Here is a 22,524-nt window from a genome sequence, read left to right on the forward strand (position 1 = left end):
TACAAGAAACAACAACATATAATATTAAATCAGTCAAACGAAAGAGTAGTGGCATCTTACGAATGTAGTAAGTTAACAAATAGAGGGGAGCAATGTTTGGGTTGACGTCAACCGATTAAAGATCTGTGGCTAAGAAAAATGTTAAATGGGCCAACTCAAGGAACAATAAGGCTACTGAATTTTAACAAGATTGATGAAAAACTTACAATCAGACCGAACTAGCGGTCAAAAAAGAGAAGGAATGGAATAACAGATATCCGAGGGACATATTAGTCAATCTTAGACATCTCTTCCTTCCAGATCAGATCCAACCAAGAGACCGATATATTCAAGATCGAGTGCCTTTGAGTTATCCTAGAGTCAGGTTCGTATGGAAAGAAGACAATCAGAGATGTTTGAAGCCCAAATGATCATGGTGGGCCAACCAACAAAAAGATTAGAGAGAATAGAAGAAAGGCTCGACCACTATTTTAAGTATAAATCCCAAATGGATCAAGGAGTAAATATCCCACCACAGGGAGGATTACAAGAAGAAATAGGGACAGTACAAGCATCGCCTCAAAGCCTAATAGAAGAAAGGCAGTTAGAATCTAATAAGAGGCAAACAATTACGAAACTAGCAAAGTCACAGGAAAAATAACCATTCATAAGAAGCGTGACTATAGAAATATCTGCTCAAAAGATGGAAGAGTTTTACAAGAAAGAAGAACATATAATATTAAATCAGTCAAAAGAAAGAGTAGTGGCATGTTAGGAATGTAGTAAGTTAGGACATAGAGGGGAGCAATGTTCAGGTCGACGTCAACTGATTAAAAATCCGTGGCTAAGGAAAATGTTAAATGGGCCAACTCAAGGAACAATAAGGTTATTGGATTTTAAAAAGATTGATGAAAAACTTACAATCAGACTGAACTAGTGGTCAAAAGCAAGAAGGAATGGAATTACAGATATCCCGGGGACATATTAGTTAATCTTAGACGTCTCTTCCTTCCATATCAGATCCAGCCAAGAGACCAATGTATTCAAGACCGAGTGTCTCTGGACCCACATATTTGCAGTACCGAGTTCTTACTCCACTATCGAGTTATACGGTTTCTTTATCACCGAGTCATAGAACAATTGAGACTCCAATAATGCCAATAGGGCCAAATGAACCAACAAGGCAGGTTCAGAGCCTACAGACCCCAGTCCACCAACTGCCCACTTCACAGAGATCTACGAAGACAGGATCATTGACATGCTAGGCATGTGGTCAGGTAGAACATATTAAGAGAGAGTGCCCTCTATCACAGTCGCGAGCAATGGTTGTGACCTAGGAGAAAGTACCTGTCTCTGACGAAATTTTGGAAGGTACAATTTCTAATTATGATGTTAGAAAATTGGACTTCTATTCAATGTTATTTCATTTAGATCATATGCTTCTGATAAGATTATGCACACTTACTAAAGTTAGAAATTGTCGAGATAGACAGAGTAATAAAACTGTCTACACCACCAGAAGACTATGATTGACAAAAGGTTGTCGAGTACTAGGAGACAAAGAATGTTGACGAGATATACACAGTAGAGTAGGGTAGAAAAGAACATTTCATGGGAAAATATGTGTTGTGGGGATGAGTACATTTATAACATGGTAATAATATGGTGTTGGGTTTGTGTGCGTAAAGGCTACAAATATTTATTGGTAAGTAATGTTTAGGATGATACCTAGTGAAGAAAGAATGAGATTTTTTAGAAAAATTAGGTAAGAACCTACAGAGTATAGGTGTGCAATCTAAAATTAAAATTTGATAGACGATCAAAATGAATGAGTATTTGGAGGTAAACTCGACGTGTGAATGATGAATTTCATTAGGAGAGGTAAAGGGTAGATTTATGAATAGTGAAACATGTTGGATTTGGCAATTGGATAATCTAGAAGTAGCATTAAAAAGACTAGAATTATAGTAGGGAAGAGCTAGATAAAAAAGGTAATTTTGAAAGTAAGGTAGGTCAATGTAAAATGCGAGAAGGAATGATTTTATGACAATATTGCATTAATGGTGACTTAATGGAAATGTGAGAAATAGATGAAGAAGGTAAGATAGCAATATTGCTTATGAATTGAAAGTCACGAGAGATAGTTGTGAGATTTGTAAAGATTAATTGTGGTACTGTCAATATTAGATGATAAGTGGAAATATGTATGATTTAGGCAAAATATAAAGTTACATGAATAAGGATTAATTGATATTACAATGATATTTAAATAGTAACTGGTTAATATTGTAATTTTGGGAGTGGAGAAAGAAAGCGTGTGACTTGCAGCTTATGGGACCATTTGAAGTAGTTGAACAGATTTTGAGCAAGTTCACCGGATGTTCCACGTGTCCATGTTGAAGAAGTATTTGCCAGGCCCTTCACACGTGGTTAGTTGCGAAACAATTTATTTGATGTAAGATTTACCCTCTTGATTAAGATTTTAAATCATGAAAATTATGACAAAGGCCTTGAGGAGATGTCACGGTAAGCAGAAATGGAGTACTGCATTGAATATAAAGATATTGGTGTATTAGGAATATAAATTTTAATGCAGTTTGCAAATTTAGTGTTAGTAGATATTTGTATTATAGTAGGGATATAATAAGTGTGAAGGTTGTGTATTATTTTATTAAGGAGTATTAAATGGTGTGCAAATAATAGTGATGTGTTTGCGGTAAGTCTATTCAATGAAGAGTAATAATCAGGGTAAGTATGAGTAAAACATAATAGAAGGTGTAATTGGTGAGAGAAGTAAATATAAAGAATAGAGAAGATTTGAAAGAATTGTTGTTAATAGATATTAGCAAGGAAGTGATATAAGGTGAATTAATTGTTATCTTAGGGTTATACAAATAATGAATTAGTTGGAAAATGAGAATGATTTGGAGTGATTAATTAATGGATATATTTGATTGATGAAAAATAGGTGACATAAGGTTTCTGAATTATGAATTGAAAATGGCATTGACTTAAAACCAAGAATAGATGATAATTGAGGGTATGTATCGTTTATTATACATGTTGTGTGTTGACGATGAAGTTCGATACAATATGATTTCAATTTCGAGGACAAAATTTTTATTAAGGGGGGAGAATGTAAAACATCGATTTTTTCATTCGTATCTCGAGAAAAAATAAATAGTGAAGATTTGAGAAAATCTTGAAAGTGGGACTTAGGATAAATTTTAAGATGTTTCTGATTATTTTTAATGGAATCTAACCTCACCATTTGGATTTAAAATGATCGAAAAACATACTTTAGCCTGTAAGCACGCTCAAGATCCGAACTTAAAAATTACAAAATCCTCGATTACCAAGTCGGAACAGGCTAAAATAATAACCTTTTGCTAGAACAAGAATTATTAAGATTTGATTATACCATTGAATTTATAATGAAAAATTATTGAATATTTATTTATCATTTTTAGAGCATAGAAAGTCGAATTATCGTCAAAAACGAAAATGACGTCAATTTTAGGGGTCACCTTAGGGTAAAAATGTAAATTTTTGTTAGAGATAAAATTTGTAGAAATTGACCATACCATTAGATCCGGAATGAAAAATTAGATAAAATAAAGCATCCATTTGTCAGTTTTGGAGTCCCGACGGTCAAGTTATCGCTAATCGAAACAATAGGCAAAATATCGATTTCGTCCCAAATTTTATATAAATAATTTTTTTAATTCATTGTCATCCTTAGCAGTCCAAAACCAGCCAATTCATTTTTTAAAAAAAATTCATTTTTTTCTTCGAATTTCAACCTCAGATCTCTCACAAACAGCACGCCGTTGACTTTCGACGCAGAAGGGAGAAACGTCCGTAGCCTCGACATCTACAAAATCCACCCAAATTCCTTCTATTTTCTTTTCTTTTTTACCCTGTATCATAAAAAAATAGCTGTATATATATATATATACGGGGGTTTCGAAACTTCAACTTCGAATTTTACCTGTTTCGGGGTCAAACCGTCCTCCGTCGCAGAATGGAGAAAGGACGACGGCATCGAGATTGTAACACCCCGTGTTTTTAACTCATATATCGAGGAGATCAAATAGTATTTATTCAAAGAATATTCTAAAAAGATAACTTAGGGTAAAGTACTCGGATTATGCTATGTTCATTTTTGTTAAAAATTGACTTTACCATTAGTTTCAAAACTATCGAAATATATACTTTAGCCTGTAAGCAAGCTTGAATTCAAGTTCGGATAGAAAAGTTAACAAATCCTCGAATTTCTTGTTAAGTGGGACCCCAAAATAGTGTAATTTCTTTAGAGCGAGAATCAGGAAGATTCGACCATACCATTAGGACCGCAACGAAAAATTATTCGAAATGGTATACTCGTTTGTCATTTTTCGATTCCGAATAGTTAAGTTACGGTCAGAACTAGAAATAGTAAAGAAATTACAAGTATGCCCTCAACTTTGTTATAAAAGAAAATTTTGACTTTCTTTCATTTCATTTCATTTCTCTTCTTCTCTAAAGAACCCAAACATCAGCCATTTTCTCAACCTAGGGTTTCTTCTCTTCACCTCGAGATTCATTGAGAATGAATGACCATTGAACCCTGACGAAGAAGACAAAGTTGTCGGCTACGATGAGAGCTACAACCTCACCATCTTTCTTAACCCATTTACGTCTGTTTCCTCATCCTCCATCAGAAATCAGCGAGTAACTTAGGGTATCGTCACACTCAGAGTTTCACCTTGTTAGTAGAGGCACGTTTTCTAGGGTAGAAGTGGAGGAGAGTGCCGTCGTCGAAGGAATTGTAAACCCTTGCCCTTTTTGCATCAAACTCAGTCCAACACCAACTCTTTCGTTACCAACTTTGATCATTGTACTGTTCATCACCTTTGGCGTCCATAAACATGTAGGGGACTTTCAATTCCTATTGGTAACTTTAGATTTCCGAAATGTGCATTTAGGTTTTGAAACAAAACGTATTGTTTGCATTTAAATCGTAGAAATTTGTGTTTGGTTTCAAATTCATGGTAGAAGTAGATGTTTTGATGACGTTTTATCAAATTTTAACTACAAACTCGTAGGTGGGTCGAATGGTTCGAAGAATGGAAGTAGAAATAAAAAAGGAGATAAAAAATTAGAAGGTTCGAATGAGGTTCAGGCTGTACGCGGGAAGGGTCGGTGCCATCGGCACCTGCCGAAGGTTTTACCCCCCATTTCAGAACAATGGGAATGGTTTCGAGATCCGAATATCAAAGGATCAAAATTCAAATTTTGGTTTTAAGAACAAAACGTATTTTTCGACATTTTCAACAAATTTTCAAAATATAATAACTTTCACATTATTTTGAATTAGATTACGAAAACTATATGGTGTTGAATCTCGTGATTGAGACTTTCATTTCGAAAAACCCATTTTCAATTTTGAGAACTTTGAAAAATTGAGTTTCCGATACTTAGCCAAAATTTCACCAGCTTTTCTTATTTTTAACAGCTTTGGTCTCGTGCATCGCCAGGACCTTGTTTTTTAATAAACTTTGATGGTTTTCAATGGAAAGACCAAAATAATGACTTTAAAAGATTGGAAATGGATGGTTGATTTGAAAAGACGAGAAATGAGAATGTCGAAAGAATGAGAAAGGAGAATGAACGGTAAAATGTCAGGATCACACCCGAGGGGTGATATCTGCATTTTACATTGTATGTTGTGTGTAGGTTGGTGAAAGGATATCCAGGTTATTAATAAAAGGGTTGCATGTTTATTTATGATTATGTTAGTGCGTGCGCTAAGTACTGTTATTTATTTTTAGGCCGGGTGGCCACAGTTGCATGGTAGGAACTGGATATCCATTCTCAACCCTGTTCTGTTAATTTTCTCTTTTATTTTAAATGAAAAATCATATATATACGTAACTATTTCGTGAGTTGTTAAAGGATTTGTGAATGCCTGAAGGAATAATGCGTCACATCATCCAGAGGGGTGCACTATCTTGGTATGTACGGTAGGGACCACCAAGCTCATACGTGGTATGGGATGCGTATGAGAGTGGAGTCACAACTGGAATCCGAGTTCATTCCTTTCTTATCTTTACCAGTGAACGTGTATTGTAAAAGTGGTCGTATACGAGTGGAGTGTCATTTGAGAATCACATGCACGCCTGATAGGCCTAGACAAAGATGATTGGTCAGTGATCACTAATAATCTAGTAGTAGTCGAACGTTCTGACACATCGAAAATAGACTTATTACTTACGGTCACGTCAAACAACCCGCCTAAGCCGGATAAATGGTCACCAGTGTGGTAAGCACAGCGATAGGCCACAAAAACAGGAACTAAAAGCCAGATTTATGTTGTAACATCATGTCCCGACTGGGAGTGATCCAGTCGTGAATCCCAATGCTCAAATTCCATTACTCCACCACTTGTATTATGTATCTGTTGTTATATTTCGAACTATAAATTCAAAAGCATGTTTACTATTTCAATGTTGTCAACTGTATTTGCATAAAATGAAAAATGGATGATTGATGTTATGTGTAACTTTTAAACTGTTTAGTTGCTCATCCCTGACTATATGTATCAGTTAATCGTAGCTTCAATTGTAAAACTTGCATGTTTTAAAATGATGCAGTATGATTTATTCGATCACGTTATGTTAGGTTATTAGTGAGAATTATTTGTGGACCTACTGGGTAACCATTGTTACTCACCATTTCCTTTCATTTTTTTTAGTTGCAGAGCCTACAGTTGGCGCAGCGGGTGCTGAGCTATTAGCCGAGGAATACCTGGTCGGTCAGATCGACGACCAGAGTCCGTTGCCCGGTGAGCATCATGACTACTTCTACTAGGAGCCTGTTCGTCCTAAGAGGTGTACATAGTGTTTTGGGACTGAGTGCTAGGTCTATGTTAGAGTGAGAAAAAGTTTGTAATCTTGTATAACTTTATACCTTTTTGCGCAATTCTAACCTTGGTTCTTTTGTTGTTCATAAAATCTATCGTCTTCCGTTCCTTATTCATTGTGGATTTGTTACTTTATGCAGGATTGTTTGGAGTTGTTTATTAGGTTTGAGTTCCGTGAAACGCTAACATAAACAGAGGAGACCATGTCAAAATTTTGAGGTGCCACCCTGTGCCTCGAGGCGACCTTAGGATTTGTGTTAGCGTTTGGCGGGGCGTTACAGAGATCTTCAAAACTACCGGGTCAGATTCAAAAATCAGCCACTTCGAAATTCAATCCGTCTCGATTTTTGCATTGTTCGCCTTGATTTCCGCGCACGTGCTTCAATTTCGTCGTCTAGAGATAGTAAAGAATTTTTAATTTCTATTAGTAATCGCAAATTGTGAAAATTGTATTTAGAATTTTATTAAAAATTTGTAGTGAGTTTCCAAAAATATAGAATTCAATTAGTTATTTCAAATTCACGATAGAACTTACATATTTGATATGTTTAATTGTATTTTATAACAAATTATACTTGGGTAGGATGTTTCATCGGGTTATTTCTATCAGTTGGGTCATGTGCACCTTTCGGACCCCGTTTTGATATAAGTTTTGAACTTTTTCAAGGTTTTTGATAAAAATGAATTTTAGAGTTAGAAAAATGATTTATTATTCAATTAACTCATATTGAGTTGATGAATATCAGAAAGTGAATATTTTGTTTGAGAGATTGAAAATTGTAAAATTTAAAAAATTGAAAAAAGGGTATGAAAACAGTAAAATGTCAGAGTCACACCTAAGGGGTGATATATACATTTTACACGGTTATGTTGTGTGTAGGTTGGTGAACAGATATCCAGGGTTAATGTTACTGGTTACATGTTTATTTACTTTTCTGTTTTGTTATTTATTTTAGGTCGATTGCCATACTTGCATGGTAGGAAATTAGATATCCATTCTCAACCTTGTATTGTTAATTTCTTTTTTATTTTCAAATGGTAGGAAACTGGATATCCATTCTCAACCTTGTAACTATTTTGTGAGCTGTTAAAGAGTTTGTGAATGCCTAAAGGGATAGTGCGTCATATCATCCGGAGTAGTGTACTATCTTGGGATGTACGGTAGGGACCACCAAGCTCATACGTGGTATGGGACGCGTATGAGAGTGGAGCCACAACTGGAATCTGAGTTTATTCCTCTCTATCTTTACTAGTGAACTTGTACTGTAAAGGTGGTCGTATACGAATGATTTGTATATTTGAAAATCACATGTACGCCTGATAGGCATAGACGAAGATGATTAGTCAGTGATCACTAACAATCTATAGTAGTCGAACGTTCTGATACATCGGAAAGAGACCCATTGCTTATGGTCACGTCAAACGGCCAGCCTGAACCGGATAAATGGTCAACCAAACGTGGTAAATGCAACGATCGACTATAAAATCAATAACTAAAAGCCAGTAAATAATTGTAACATCATGTCCCGAATAGGAACGATCCAGTCGTGAATCCCAACTCTCTAATTCCACTACTCCACCATGTGTATTATGTATATGTTGCCTTATTTTAATATATAAAATGAAATGCAAGTTTAATATTTCCATTTGATCAATTAGATTTGTATAAAAAAAATGCTATAGTGAGTGCTGTTGGTTGATGCAATATCAATTTTAAAATGTTTAGTTGCTCACCCCTGACAATATGTACTAGTTAATCGTAATTTCTTTTATAAAAAAATTTGCATATGCTAAAATGATTCAGTATATTTATTCGTTCATGTTAGGAGAGGTTATTGGCAGAAATTACTTGCTTCCTTACTTGATAACCATTGTTACTCACCATTTCCTTCTCTATTTTTTTAGTTTCAGCACTTGCAATTACCAAGGCAGGCGTAGAGTCGGTAAGTGAGGAGTGCCTGGTCGGTCAGATCTACGATCAAAGTCTGTTGCATGGTAAGCACTAGGGCTATACCCTTTAATGTTGTCAATTTCGTCCAAGATGTATATAGATTTTGGGGTCAAGTGTTAGGTTTATGTTAGAGTGAGAATATTTTTGTAATCTTGTATATTGTTAAACTTCTGCACTCTGGTCCACTTACGTGTTAGTTATATTTAGCCTTCTATCGTTATCTCATTTTCGTAATTTTATATACATGATTTGTTGTTTATTGGTTTATCACGTTTTGAGTTCTGTGAAATGCTAACATAAACAAATGAGATCATGTCAAAATTTCGAGGTGCCACCTAGTACCTCGGGATCTGACATGGGATTTGTGTTAGCGTTTGGCGTGACGCCACAATTGTGTAATCGGAAGTGTGTAGTTAACTTACTCAAATTCAATACAAAAACCCACTTGTAAGGGATATGTAGGGGTTAGAATCTTACCTCTCGTTCTAGACGAGCGTTAATCAAGTTGAGTAGACTCGGGCCACCGACACGAAACTTGATGTATGAACCCGAGGAGCTGGGACTAACAGTTACATCCCACTATCATCCTCCGTTAATTATATTGTAGTCTGAACCTTCTCAGATTGATTAAAATTAAATTTTAAAAGTAAATTAAAGACTTCTAAAAGAAAATCCTACTATAGTTCCATTCTAAACAGAAACTAAAAGAAAAAAATTCTTCTTTTTTTGTCAAAGAATTGGATTTGGGTAGTAGAAAAAACTGTCCAATCACGTTGCTCGTCATTGAATTCTTCGACTAAAAACAAAGGAAAAGTCAAAGTTACAATGCAAGAAAAGTTATGTATTCATTGAGATCTATAAGTTCGAAGAAAGATGAATCTTGAGGTTTGACCGTAGTGTCTTAATTGACTCAGGCACCGCGAAAAAATTCTAATGAAATTGACTCAAATTTTAGAATTTTATTGGTACTAACTTTAGGAATCTAGCAGTATTTGTTTTTCAAATTTTTCTAAAATAAAAATTTTGATCGATAGAAAATCGAATTAGATTTTCAGATAAAAAATGTTAGATTACACTGTTGTCCCGGTAACAGTGCCAATTTGTTCAAGCTGTAGATGATGATAAAATAAGAACAAAAGAAAGGACCTTGGCAAGCAAGGGTTGAACCATAGAGACAACGTTAATCTAGAAATCTTTCTACTTTAAACCCAATCCAAATTTAACAAATGATTTAAAAATAGTTTTCAAGATGGAATTATCTAAGATAAACTACTAAAAGAAAAATGTTTAAAATACGATGGAAAAGTGTAGATCAGTCGGATCCACCTTTATAAGCTTTATTAATGATTTTTTGTTCTTTATTTATCTCGATCCACTAAACAAAATTAATGTTAATAGATTAGAAAATCAAATAATTATATTAGAAAATATATTAAAAGTATGTGATATATTAAGCCAAGATTATGTGATAGATATTAATTGTTCTCTATGAAGCATAGTTTATCTTGAACTAATCAAATAATGAACCATCAAAACTTTGAGAAATATTCAATGTTTAACCTAATAATAATTACCTAGCAACTATCACAATAAACTATAAAGCAATTACAAGAACAGTAAAAATATTGACAAAGTCTTGCTTTGGCTTCTTCATTCGACCTAACGGAAAGTTTAACCAATAGTCATTGCAAAAACAACAGAGTAGAATAAAATAGATATCATGTAAAAGGGAATAGAGTAAAAAAAAAAAAAAAAGATCTTCATTGCTTCTTGACTTGAAATTGGTAAAGTCTCCTTACAAACTTCTATAAAACTAAAAAGGAAATAAAGAAAAAATATAAAAACCTAAAACTAAAAGAAGAAAAGTTGATCTCAACAGAGATGAGATATCTTTGGGGGAGCCTTTTAGTCTGGTATCTTATTTATAGAGATTGGATTAGGGTTTCTAAGGTAATTAGGATTTTGAAAACTTCCAAAAATTATAATAACTCAAAAACCTTACTCAATACGAATGGTATTCAGTTGTCAAGCTCTTACACGAATTTTGAGATTTGACTCGCTGACATTACGACGGCTCCAACGTTGATCAAGGCGTCGCGGTCTAAGTGAGCCCAAATGACTTGGATTTTGGTCCTTGGTCTTATTTTAGATCTTGGATCATAGTAGTAACTTCGGATTTTTTTGATGCGCTTTGAAACTTTGCGAATATTTCCTGTTACACATAATTAACAGTAATTAGTTTCGAAATACATAATTAAATTGAAATATAAGAATTATTATGGATTAACAATGAACTATATCTAATTAGAGGGTTTAGTTATAGTTTACTAATAAAATCTATGTAATTAGGGATCTAGAAATCACTTTCTAGACCCTGATCAACGAGTACCCAACATCTAATATAATACCAAGACACAAATAACATTTTTTCCCTAGTCAGTAAGCCCCATCCACCCCACAAAAGAAAAACAAGGTGTACACCATATCTTGCATATGTTTCTTAATCTGCTCCAAGTGTGACCTCATCAACTGTACAACACAATATAAATCACTTAGAGTGGTATACCACAATCTAATACCAAGCTTCACTACAATGACAGAAAAAAGATAGATAAAGCAAATAAAAAGCATGACAAAAGAATACAAGAGAAGTGAAGTATAAAACACACAACATTATTTCTTTTCCTTTTTTTAGATATCACTACAGAAATTTTCTATACACCTATGGCAAAAGAACCAAAACACAAATTTTGCACCAATACAAATGAATTATAAAGAATTAATGAAATTAAACTCAAATACTTGGTTTGAACTATACTTTTAAAAGGTCATAATAAAATCATTCATAGACTTTGCCAGATGGCTTACTTGGTAAAGTCTATGGGTGATGATACCATAGACCTAGGTACAATTCCCACTATCACTAAGTTACTAATCTCATTAAAAATAAACTTACCAATAAAAAAATAAATAAATAAACATACAAAATTCTATCCAAGCATTAAAGATGACAGAGATGTCCATGTAGTTCCGTGGAGATGGACAATATTGCTTGATGATGTTCAATAAATTAAATCCAATACCTCTTTAGGACCTCCCAACATCGCGACAATGGCAGTATCAATAGCATCAGTACAACCATATCATTGTCAACACCTTTTGCGAAAACCTGTGGCAACATAATAATTTCGTGCAACATAAATTCTTTTTTGTTTTTTTAGCTTTCTTTCCATTATGCCTCAATGTTTGCACCTTGGGTTTCAAACACTTATCAGCGATAAATTTTCAATTTTCTTTCTTTACGTATGGAGGTATATGAATTTTTTTTTTCTGCATTTGTATTATATTTATCATATACCTCACAACAAAGATTACTTTTTCAATATTTCCATAAGAAATTGACTTTTTTAAGGAATCATTCTTTATTCTCATCTGAAATAGTATATGTATTATGCAAGGAAGATAAATTATTTTAAATTAACTGTTAAAATATGTAGAATTAATAAATAAAATAACAAATAGACAAAATAACTCACTTTTATAACTACCTATATTTGATTTTTAAGATCATTGGACACATTACTCTACTTGATATAAATCGACAATACATAAGTCTTCGCAGCATGCCCTATGGATGTACATAATTTATTTGAGTTTTCCCCAATAGGTTTCCTATGTATGCTAAATCTCACACGAATACCTGTATCTATTACAAATAGTTGATAATCTATAAAATCAAGCATCTAATAAGAAATACAAAACATGTTACTATCATGAATTACTAATAACATACTCTGAGAAGTAAACCTATGAGAAATGGATGTAGATGATCCATCGCTTGACATAGTACCTATCAAACAAATACAACAATTATAAGAAACTATATACACTTACAATTAAGATTAACATGCATATAAAATTGATTTGTTAGAATTAAAAATAAACAAAATGTCTAACCATTGATTACAAGCATTATCAATCATCATTTTTCATGTTATCATCTTCTATGATATCATCTCGTAATGTTGTTGTTAAGACATCTTCATTCATTCTTGTCTCAAATATAAAGTGATCTTCATAAGAGTCCATGTCTCGATTCAATCTTTTCAAAACTTTCAAGACAACATGCCAATCATCCATAGGTCTACTATGATCTTTGCAATAGAAGATTTTAATTGCTTGAGAACCAAGAATAAATGGCTTATCAGTTTCTCTTGTATTTTTCATCAATCTTTTAAAATTAACTTAAATCAAATTTATTTCTAGATCAACTGCATATCCATTTGCATCTTTTATACGTACCCAGTCACAATAGAATATTGTAACTCTAAAGTTATGACCATCGAGATTTAGAATCTGTTTCAAAATGTCATAGTAAGTGACTTCTTCATGCACTAGATTTGTATCCCTGACACTTGACCTAAAATTAGTTATGGCTTCATAGAAATCCCGTTGTTTTGTGTTATTTTATCCATTTTTGAATCTATTGTACAAAAAATATATCTATTTACTAAATATACACTTTATGAAATAACTTCAAAATTCGACTCATCAATAAGTCTTTTTAAGGGACAACTTGGTTCATTTTGTAATTGTTGTCTAAGCCAAGAAATGTTATCCATTTTCTTTTTTTGTCGTAATTTTCCCTTCGAATTTGACTGTCGAATGTGTGGCTTTGAATATAAGTAGCATACTTCCTATACACGAAAGTAACGTGAATGTATTATGTAATATTTAACACAATATTCAAATGTATAAGAATATCAATTTTTACATACCTTTTCCACTCAACATTTTCAGGTGATTGTCGGAGTACCCATTTATGTGCTTATTGGTATTGAACATGTTCAAGAACGTAAACTTTTCATTTTTTATCAATAAAATAGAATCCTTCACTACTAACATCCATTACTATCTCACATGTTTGTTTATGACATCATTTTTCTATCATTGGGCATGTAATTCATGACGTACATCATTGCCTCGTCCATGAGGAAATACTCAGTAATAGATCCATTTGGGTATGTATGATTTAGTACGTATCGTTTATACGTTTTCATCATCATGATATAAAGTTCACATTATATTTTCATAACGATTTAACTCATTATCCTCTAAGCTCACATTATGTTTTCAGTTCGCATTATACCCTATGAGAATCTTCAAACTATACAAAGTATTACAAATTAACTATTTTTTCCGTCGAGATAATACGTAAGGAACTTTTAGGTATATCAACTTGTCATTCTTTTCTATTGGTTATAATTTTTTTCTTATTCTCATATTCTTTAGATTTTGATAAGCTTGAAGACCATCCTTAGTTTTATCCTTCGTGTTCATAATTATTGTAAAGAGATATACATTACATCTAAATTATGACGAATAAGTAGGTCCTATAGGAATAGAATAATATATGTTAATTGCAACCATCATCTTATAATATAAATCATTAATATTTAAAAAAATTATAACGTACCTTCCAATATGGTAAATAAAAAAAGAACGATCTCTTAGACCATGCAAATGATTTATTTTCATCTATAGACCTTTTTCGCTTATTACTTGGTATTTTTTAAAATTTTGTTTGGATATTTTTCATATTTTCTAGTACTTCAAAACCACTTAAATGTCGATGATGTTTTCTATGTTCTTTATTTTTATTAAATTACGATTTTTGACTCTTGAAAATATGTTTTGGGTTTGTTAGAAATCTTCTATGTCCCATGTAAGCAAAAAAAATAATTCATGTTTTAGCCACAATGCCTCTATCCCTTCCCTACAAATAAGACAACATTCTTTCCTAAAGTCCTACAACCCAACAAATGATCATACACAAGAAAATCATGTATTTTTCATAACAAAATTGCTTTCATTGTAAAATTACTCTTTTTTTAGAATCATATATTATTATTTTACTAGACTACAATTCTTTCAATTCTACAACTAATGATTGTAAGTAAATGTCAATATCGTACCTAAGAGCTTTTTTCAAGAATCAATAATGTTAATATTATAAACTCCTTTCGTATGTATTGGGATGGAAGAAGATTGTGCATAACAATCATAACAGGCCAAAAATTGTTATTATTCTCAAAAGGATTGAATACATTTGTTGTAAGTCTTAATCGAACATTATGTGCTTCAGCAACAAATGTGTCCCACTTATGATTTACTTGTTGCCAACAGGAAGAATCCCTTAGATGACGCATATTTAATTCATTTGATATTGAACCCACATTTTTATGCCATGTCATATTCTCTAAAATCTATGTATACTGTACATTCTTTGTAGTCTTGGTGTTAAAGGAAAATATCTTAATTTTTTTCACGATAAATGTAAATTTCTTGATTTTAAATCGTTTATCGATTTTTATTTACTTTCACCACATATATGACAACTATCCTTATTTTCATATTTTCTCCAGTACAATATGCAATCGTTATGATATGCATGGATAATCTCATACTTCATACGCAAAGATTTGACCATCTTCTTAGTAGTGTAAGTTATATTCGACAAAGTATTCTCATCGGGCAAAATCTTTTCCATTAATTGTTACAATTTTGATAAACTCTTATTAGACCATTGATGTTTATCCTTCATACTCAACAAATCAATTATCATGGATAATTTTGCATTCTCAATTTGACAAGATAGAAATAAAGGTCGCATCGAATCCTCCATCAATTTCTTATAATGAATATTCTCTGGTAAATCATCATGAACTTGAACATTTCCTTCATTGACATATGCATGCATACTAGTCCCTATATGATATTGAGCAATATCCTCATCATTAATGTTCAAATGTGTCATTTACCATATCAACCATTCTTTGGATTGCATCTTCATTATGACTACTAGTTGACCGACCAATACCGATATTGACATCACTTATGGAGATTTTTTCGTGATAAATACATGTCGTCTAAGAAGTATCTATACCATCGCATATTTAATGTGTATAAATATCTCTAAGTGTTTTATTTTTTCTTAAAAGATTACGACATTTAACACAAGGATAACAATACCAATCATCAATCCCCAATTTATGTATATTATCTTTTATGAATTTAAATAATGAATTAACTCCTTCTATATATTCAACGGATAGTCTTGGTACCGTCATCAATTCTTTGTTTGGGAGGAAAATATTTTCTACGAATAAAAATAAAAATGAATTTATTATTGATGAAAGAAAGTGAATAAAAACTAAAACAAAGGTAAATGCCCTGACAGGATATTTTTCTAATATTTTATAGTAACAATATGATTTTTCAATGTCTTATAAGACTCAATAATCAAAAAAAAAAAAAAAAAAACCTAAGATAAAAAATTAATAATCAAGAAATTCAAGATCCTATTGAAACAAGTGAAATTCTCAACTTCCCAATCAAGATTTTGTAAAGAAAAACGATATAACAACTCAAGATTAAAGTACAAAGACAAGTTCAAGATATCCAAGTTTAGTTCATAAATGTGATTTTGCAACATTGGAGAAAAATAAAACTCTACATCGGAGGATTTTCTAAAACTTATGTAATTTCTAACAAGATGACAAGCAATAAGACCCCTACTTTTTAGGACTGCATTGAAGCTCACTTATAGATTGTTTTAACTACATAAAAGATTATTTTTTACATTTTTTATGGTGCAAACAACATGATACACATTGCTTACCTTCCAACTCGACTAGCTTTTCTCGAAACCTTGGTGCTAGAAAATATAAGAACTATTGGAAAAATAATAGAAAAACATAAATTGCATAGATGTAGATAGCAATCAAGTTTGCAAATTTTCATTGCTAAGCCCCTAAGATCCTAAACTTGATTGTTCAAATTCATAAGATTCAACAGATTGTAGGCTTTCCTATATGATAACTACAAGATAATTCATATAATAATTATAACATATTATGACAACAACAATAAGCAAAATTTGACTAATGGGAAAGACAACAATGATGGAGAGAGTCATAATAATAGTTAGAACTATGGACAGGTACATCCTAACTCCTAATAACCTCATTTCCTTGTTATAGCTTGGTGCTCTTGAAGTTTTAAGTTGACATTTGTGATCTAATTGATTATTTAACATTTATGCACATTCAAATAAAGATTTTTACTATAATACTCAAATAAGTAGCGTACAACACTACAAAAAATAAGGGTTTTAGTATGACCAGCACCGTCGCTATAGGGCATTTTTGTGGTTGCTAAAGGTTATAACGTCAGATTTAAATCTTTCAAATATTTTATTGGCCTTTTTCAAAGGATTTCATTGGTTCCTGTATCTTTGTTTATTTGTTCACTTTCTATAGAAGTTCACCCAACAAGGTTCATCACTAATTTTCCCTTTATTTTATATAAAAATTGATGTGTATACAAGGGCATTTTGACTAATAGCATTAAAATTAGAATTTGAAACTCTAAAATAATTGGGAAAAATCTGAGTTTCAATCAAAAGCCTTAACATACCTTAAGATTAGAAAAAAAAACCTAGCAAAAACTCGTGTCAAACCAAGAGACATCGAAACTTAATTACTGAAATGCAATCGTATATGGGTTTCATCCGAGATAGAAGGTAATTTAAAATGATTAGGGAAGGAGGGATAAAAAACCCTAAAACTTTCCTTAACCATGAAGAAAACCTTTGAAACCCTAAATTAATTAAGAAAAATTTGAGATTCAATCAAAGACTTTAACATACCTAAAGATTTGATCACAAATCCAACAGAAACTCTCTTCAAATTCGAAATATCGTTTAAAATGATTAAAGGAAGAGAGATCGAATAAAGTCCTAAAACTCTCAAATCGAAACCTAATTACGTTTAACTAGAGATTCAAAATTTGAGATTATGTGAGTGAGAGATCGAGCGAAGATCATTCCATCAAACTCTAATCGATTCAACCCTAACACTTGCAAATCAAAATTTGATTGCGTCTAACTATAGATTCAAAGTTCAAGATTCTGTGAGTGAGAGATCGAGCAAAGATCTTTTAATCAAACTCCGATCGATTTACTTTCTAGAAAAAAATTTGATCGATTTACTTTCCAAAATGAAAAAAACTCTGATCGAGTCTAAAAGAGAGAGTCGAGAGAGAGAGAGAGAGAGAGAGAGAATAGAGACAAGTTGAGTATGAGAGAAATAGAGAGAGAGAGACAAAGTCAAGTGAGAAAGAGAAGAGAGACGGAGTCGAGTGAGAGAGTATGAATGAGTAAGTGAGAGAGAGAAAAAAAAATGAATTCGAGAAAGAGAGAGAAGAGAGACAGAGTCGAGAGAGTTGAGTGAGAGAGTGTGACTGAGTGAGTGAGAGAGTGAGACGAATGAAATTAAGTGAGTCAAGCAAGTTGAATTGAGTCACGTCTGAGGCGTAAAAACACTGATTTAGCGACTATTGGAAACCATCACTTAAAACGACGGTTTAAAGCTATCGTTTTTGCCGCAATAACATAGTCGCCTTTTACCATTTATGACGTAGTGTGTGTCTATTTCAGACACCAATTGGTTGTAGACCAAATGCACCATACAACAACAAAACATTGCATTGAGCACTTCAGCCATTCCAGTAGCTCATGAGATGAACAGGCCATGACAAGTAGCATTTCCAAGGTGTCAAGTGAGCATCATTATGGAGAATAAGCCAACACAAGCTGGACCCATGCAACAACCTTGCCAACATTGAAGTTGAAGACCCAATCGTCTCAAAAAAGAATGCGATGAGGGCATCTGCAGCATAAGGAGGGGAGATTGTTGTGAACATGTAAATAAAGTCTGTCTTATGTGTCAAGCTAGGTATCATTATAAGTATGTGCATCAAGAGTCCTTATACATAAATGTTTGTATGAGTTTTTGTAAATTAATGGGCCAAGTTGTTGGGCTTTGAAATTATATTGGGTCACCATAAATCCTACTATGACTCGCTTGATGATTCATTAATGTTTTCTTGTGATGACAGGAAAGGAACATAACATACACATTGAAGGAGGAATGTTAATTTGGTGGCCAAGCCCAGTCTTCACCTAGCACGTGATAAGCATTTACCCAAGCCAAAGTGTCCTGACCATTTGAGTTGCCTTGAAACGATTCCATGAGCTCCGTATTGTCTTTGTTTCCTAAGAGCTTTGCTATATCATCATTGCCTTCTTGTGTTGCTAAGCACATGTATGTGTGCGCGCGTGTGTGTGTTTCGATTTTCTAGGTTTACTTGCAGATCGAAGCATTTAATTGTTACACGGTTAGCTATCTCAATAATCATGATCGTGACATCATAGCATCTAGGAAAGAACTAGCTTTAAGTTGCTCTCGGTGACTTGAATGATTAAAAAATTCTCAAAAGTGGTCCTAAAAGCAATTTTCACCATTTTAAGGTGTCAAAGATATTTTGGGATATTTTTGAGTTGGAATCATGGTTTTAAAAATTGGTTTCACGTCTCGTCTCATCTCGTCCAATCGAAAAATTAAACGTGAGTCCTATATCTCGATCAAAAAAATGATTTTGTGAGTTGATCTCGTTCAACTCTGATATTGAGTTAACTCGGGCGATAGTCTCGATCTCAGACGAATTTTAAAACCATGGTTAGAATGATACTAAGGTATTTTGATCAATTTTAAAAAAGTGAGAATGTTTTTAGGAAAAAAATCTTTTGATCTTAAATTGATATTTTCTTTTCGTAGATAGGTTTCCTAATGACAAGATGATCTCAAGTAGCGTAGGATTAGCTCTGAGAATACTAGCCATGATTATGGAATATTGAGTAGAATAATGATTTTCTGATGTAGTTATGTATCTCGAGAAAAAAAATCTATGGTTCTAAAACATGCCATGTCAGGGAGCATATGTCAGAGAGGGCATTAGAAAGTCACGACTTTATTGCATAATATTACTTTAAAAAAAAAATCTTAACGGGATGATGAGTTGGAAAATCAGACATGTTCAAAATGGGATCTCTGCACTTGGGTCTTGCTTTTCAAACTTGAGAAGATTTGTCCCTTTTAATTAGTTATTTGCAATCCCAAACTTCTGAAGAAATAGATCTAATATATTCAGAATGAAGTCCACCAGGACTTATCACTTAAGAAAAAAGATCATCTGTAAAGATTAGACGAGAGATACAAGGAAAATTGAGGATGAACCATTATTTTTCCCGAAGAAACCTTTCTCTCAAACAAATGAAGGTGTTTACGTAACCACAAAGAAATATGGGGGATAGCTAGTGGATCCTCTTGCTCAAAATTTGAGGGAGGCCATGTGATATACATGACACAAGTACACCAATCCACAACTTAACCACAATGTGTGTGTGACTGTGCACATGTATGTGACACATTCTTGTTGGACTCTTTCCCTTAAACTAGCAAACCCATGTAACTTTGTTTAGCTAATCTTTGAAAACTCAAAATAAAATAAAGCACGCGCAGACCTGTGACACCCCATTTCTTTAGTTCTTTCTAATGACCCGTACAGGTATCTCTCTACAAATGGAGCGCCCCCTCATCACCGTTTCCAAATGAAGTTACATCCATGCAAATAACAGTTCATTCTTTGTTCCCCCCATGCAACCATAAATATTCGCACCTTGTCTTCACTTCTAGTGGTCTTTATCACACCGCATTCAACCTAGTTGAACAACTAATACATTAATCATTGAACAACTGAACTTCCTCCCTTATAAATACACCCATCTCACATTCCTTATTCATTCTCATTGTAAACAACGATCGCCTTCACCATTGTTTACGTCTTTTCGCAATTATTCAAGGTTAGCTACACATTTTTTTTCTTTATAACTATTCTACTCTTTTGAGGATCTTATATTTTGCTAATATTTATGCCTTCAAATCACTTCTCAGTACTTAAAATTGTTTAAAACCTTGGAGTTTTCACTTCTTCCAGGGATATATTAAAAGAAATCAAAATGCAGCCTTTCACCATCTCAATCACAACTTCTCTCGCCGTTCTACTAATCACCACCTTGTTCAATCAAGCCCATGCAAGGCACAAAATCACGACTTCGCTGGTCATGGGATTGACACATTCCAGAACCTTCCATCACCATTTCATGGCGTCAAGGGATTCAGCTTTGAAACCATTAGACATGTTGGACATGTTGGAGCCACTAGTTGAAGTTAGAGATGGGTACTTGATATCCCTAAATATAGGGTCACCCTCACAAGTCATCCAAGTGTACATGGACACAGGGAGTGATCTCACTTGGGTCCCTTGTGGTAATCTCTCTTTTGATTGCTTGGATTGTGATGACTACAAGAATTATAAGTTAATGCCAACTTTCTCTCCTTCTCATTCTTCTTCTGCCATGAGAGACCTTTGTACAAGCTCCTTCTGCATTGACATCCATAGCTCCGATAATTCTTACGACACATGCACTATGGCCGGATGCTCACTAAGTACCCTTCTCAAGGGTTCGTGCCCTAGACCATGCCCTTCATTTTCTTACACCTATGGTGCAGGAGGGGTCGCTGTCGGAGTGTTGACACGAGATAGCCTTAGAGTTCATGGGAGTAACTCTAGCATTACTAGGGAAATTCCAAGTTTTTGTTTTGGGTGCGTAGGGTCTAGTTATAGGGAACCTATTGGAATTGCAGGATTTGGTAGGGGTGCACTCTCTCTCCCTTCACAACTTGGGTTCCTTCAAAAGGGTTTCTCTCATTGCTTTTTGGCCTTCAAGTTTGCAAACAATCCTAATATTTCAAGCCCACTAGTCATAGGTGATCTTGCAATATCTTCCAAAGAAAATTTGAAATTTACACCCATGTTGAAGAGTCCAATGTACCCTAATTACTATTACATTGGCCTTGAGGCTATCACTATAGGGAATACTAGTGCAATGGAAGTTCCATTAAATTTGAGGATGTTTGATTCACAAGGTAATGGGGGAATGTTGATCGACTCCGGCACGACCTACACACACCTCCCCGAACCTTTCTATTCACAGCTCTTATCGAGGCTTCAGTCAGTAATAACCCATCCCCGATCGATTGAACACGAGGATAGAACTGGGTTTGATCTTTGTTACAAGGTCCCATGTTTAAACAAGACTTATGTGGATGATCTACTTCCATCAATCCATTTTCATTTCTTGAACAATGTGACTGTAGTTTTGCCAAAAGAAAACTATTTCTATGCCATGGGTGCTCCAAGTAACTCAACTGTAGTGAAGTGCTTGTTGTTTCAAAACATGGATGATGGTGATTATGGTCCAGCTGGTGTGTTTGGGAGCTTTCAACAACAGAATTTGGAGGTTGTCTATGACTTGGACAAGGAGAAAATAGGGTTTCAACCCATGGATTGTGCTTCTTCTGCCGCTTCTCAAGGTCTTCATGGGAAATGATGAGTTTGAGTGGCAGTTAATTTTGGTTGATTTTAGTTGAATGATAATAAATTGGAGAGTTTTGTTATGAGAGTTGTGGGTTATAGTACATTGGTGGGAGCTTTTTTTTGTACTTGAGTTATGGTTTGTTTTATTTGATGAGCTTTCTTTGTACCTTTTCGTCTTCTAGAATTATCTAGAAGTTTAAATAAACTTGGTTGCATGCATGTTCAAACCATACACTAGTGTATTCTCACTGTTATATGAACATATAATATATGGGTCCCATTGAATGGCTAACTTTTTGGCAAAACATTTTTCAAAACATGAGTTAGAAGTTTTGGAATGGGCAGATTT

General features: G+C 33.6%; 1 protein-coding gene across 1 annotated transcript; it reads left to right on the plus strand.

Moving 5' to 3' along the window:
• The first annotated feature begins 20,820 nt into the window (after positions 1 to 20,820).
• LOC147388200 (Eukaryotic aspartyl protease family protein) lies at positions 20,821 to 22,188 on the plus strand. The gene has a single exon (XM_086420347.1). It carries the CDS (start codon positions 20,860 to 20,862, stop codon positions 22,186 to 22,188), a length of 1,329 nt encoding a protein of 442 aa, XP_086276473.1. The 5' UTR covers positions 20,821 to 20,859.
• The last annotated feature ends 336 nt before the right edge of the window (positions 22,189 to 22,524 follow it).

The sequence above is a fragment of the Akebia trifoliata genome, chromosome 13 (assembly GCF_017979445.1).
Source record: "Akebia trifoliata isolate Shusen 1 chromosome 13, ASM1797944v1, whole genome shotgun sequence".
In the NCBI taxonomy this organism is placed as follows: domain Eukaryota; kingdom Viridiplantae; phylum Streptophyta; class Magnoliopsida; order Ranunculales; family Lardizabalaceae; genus Akebia; species Akebia trifoliata.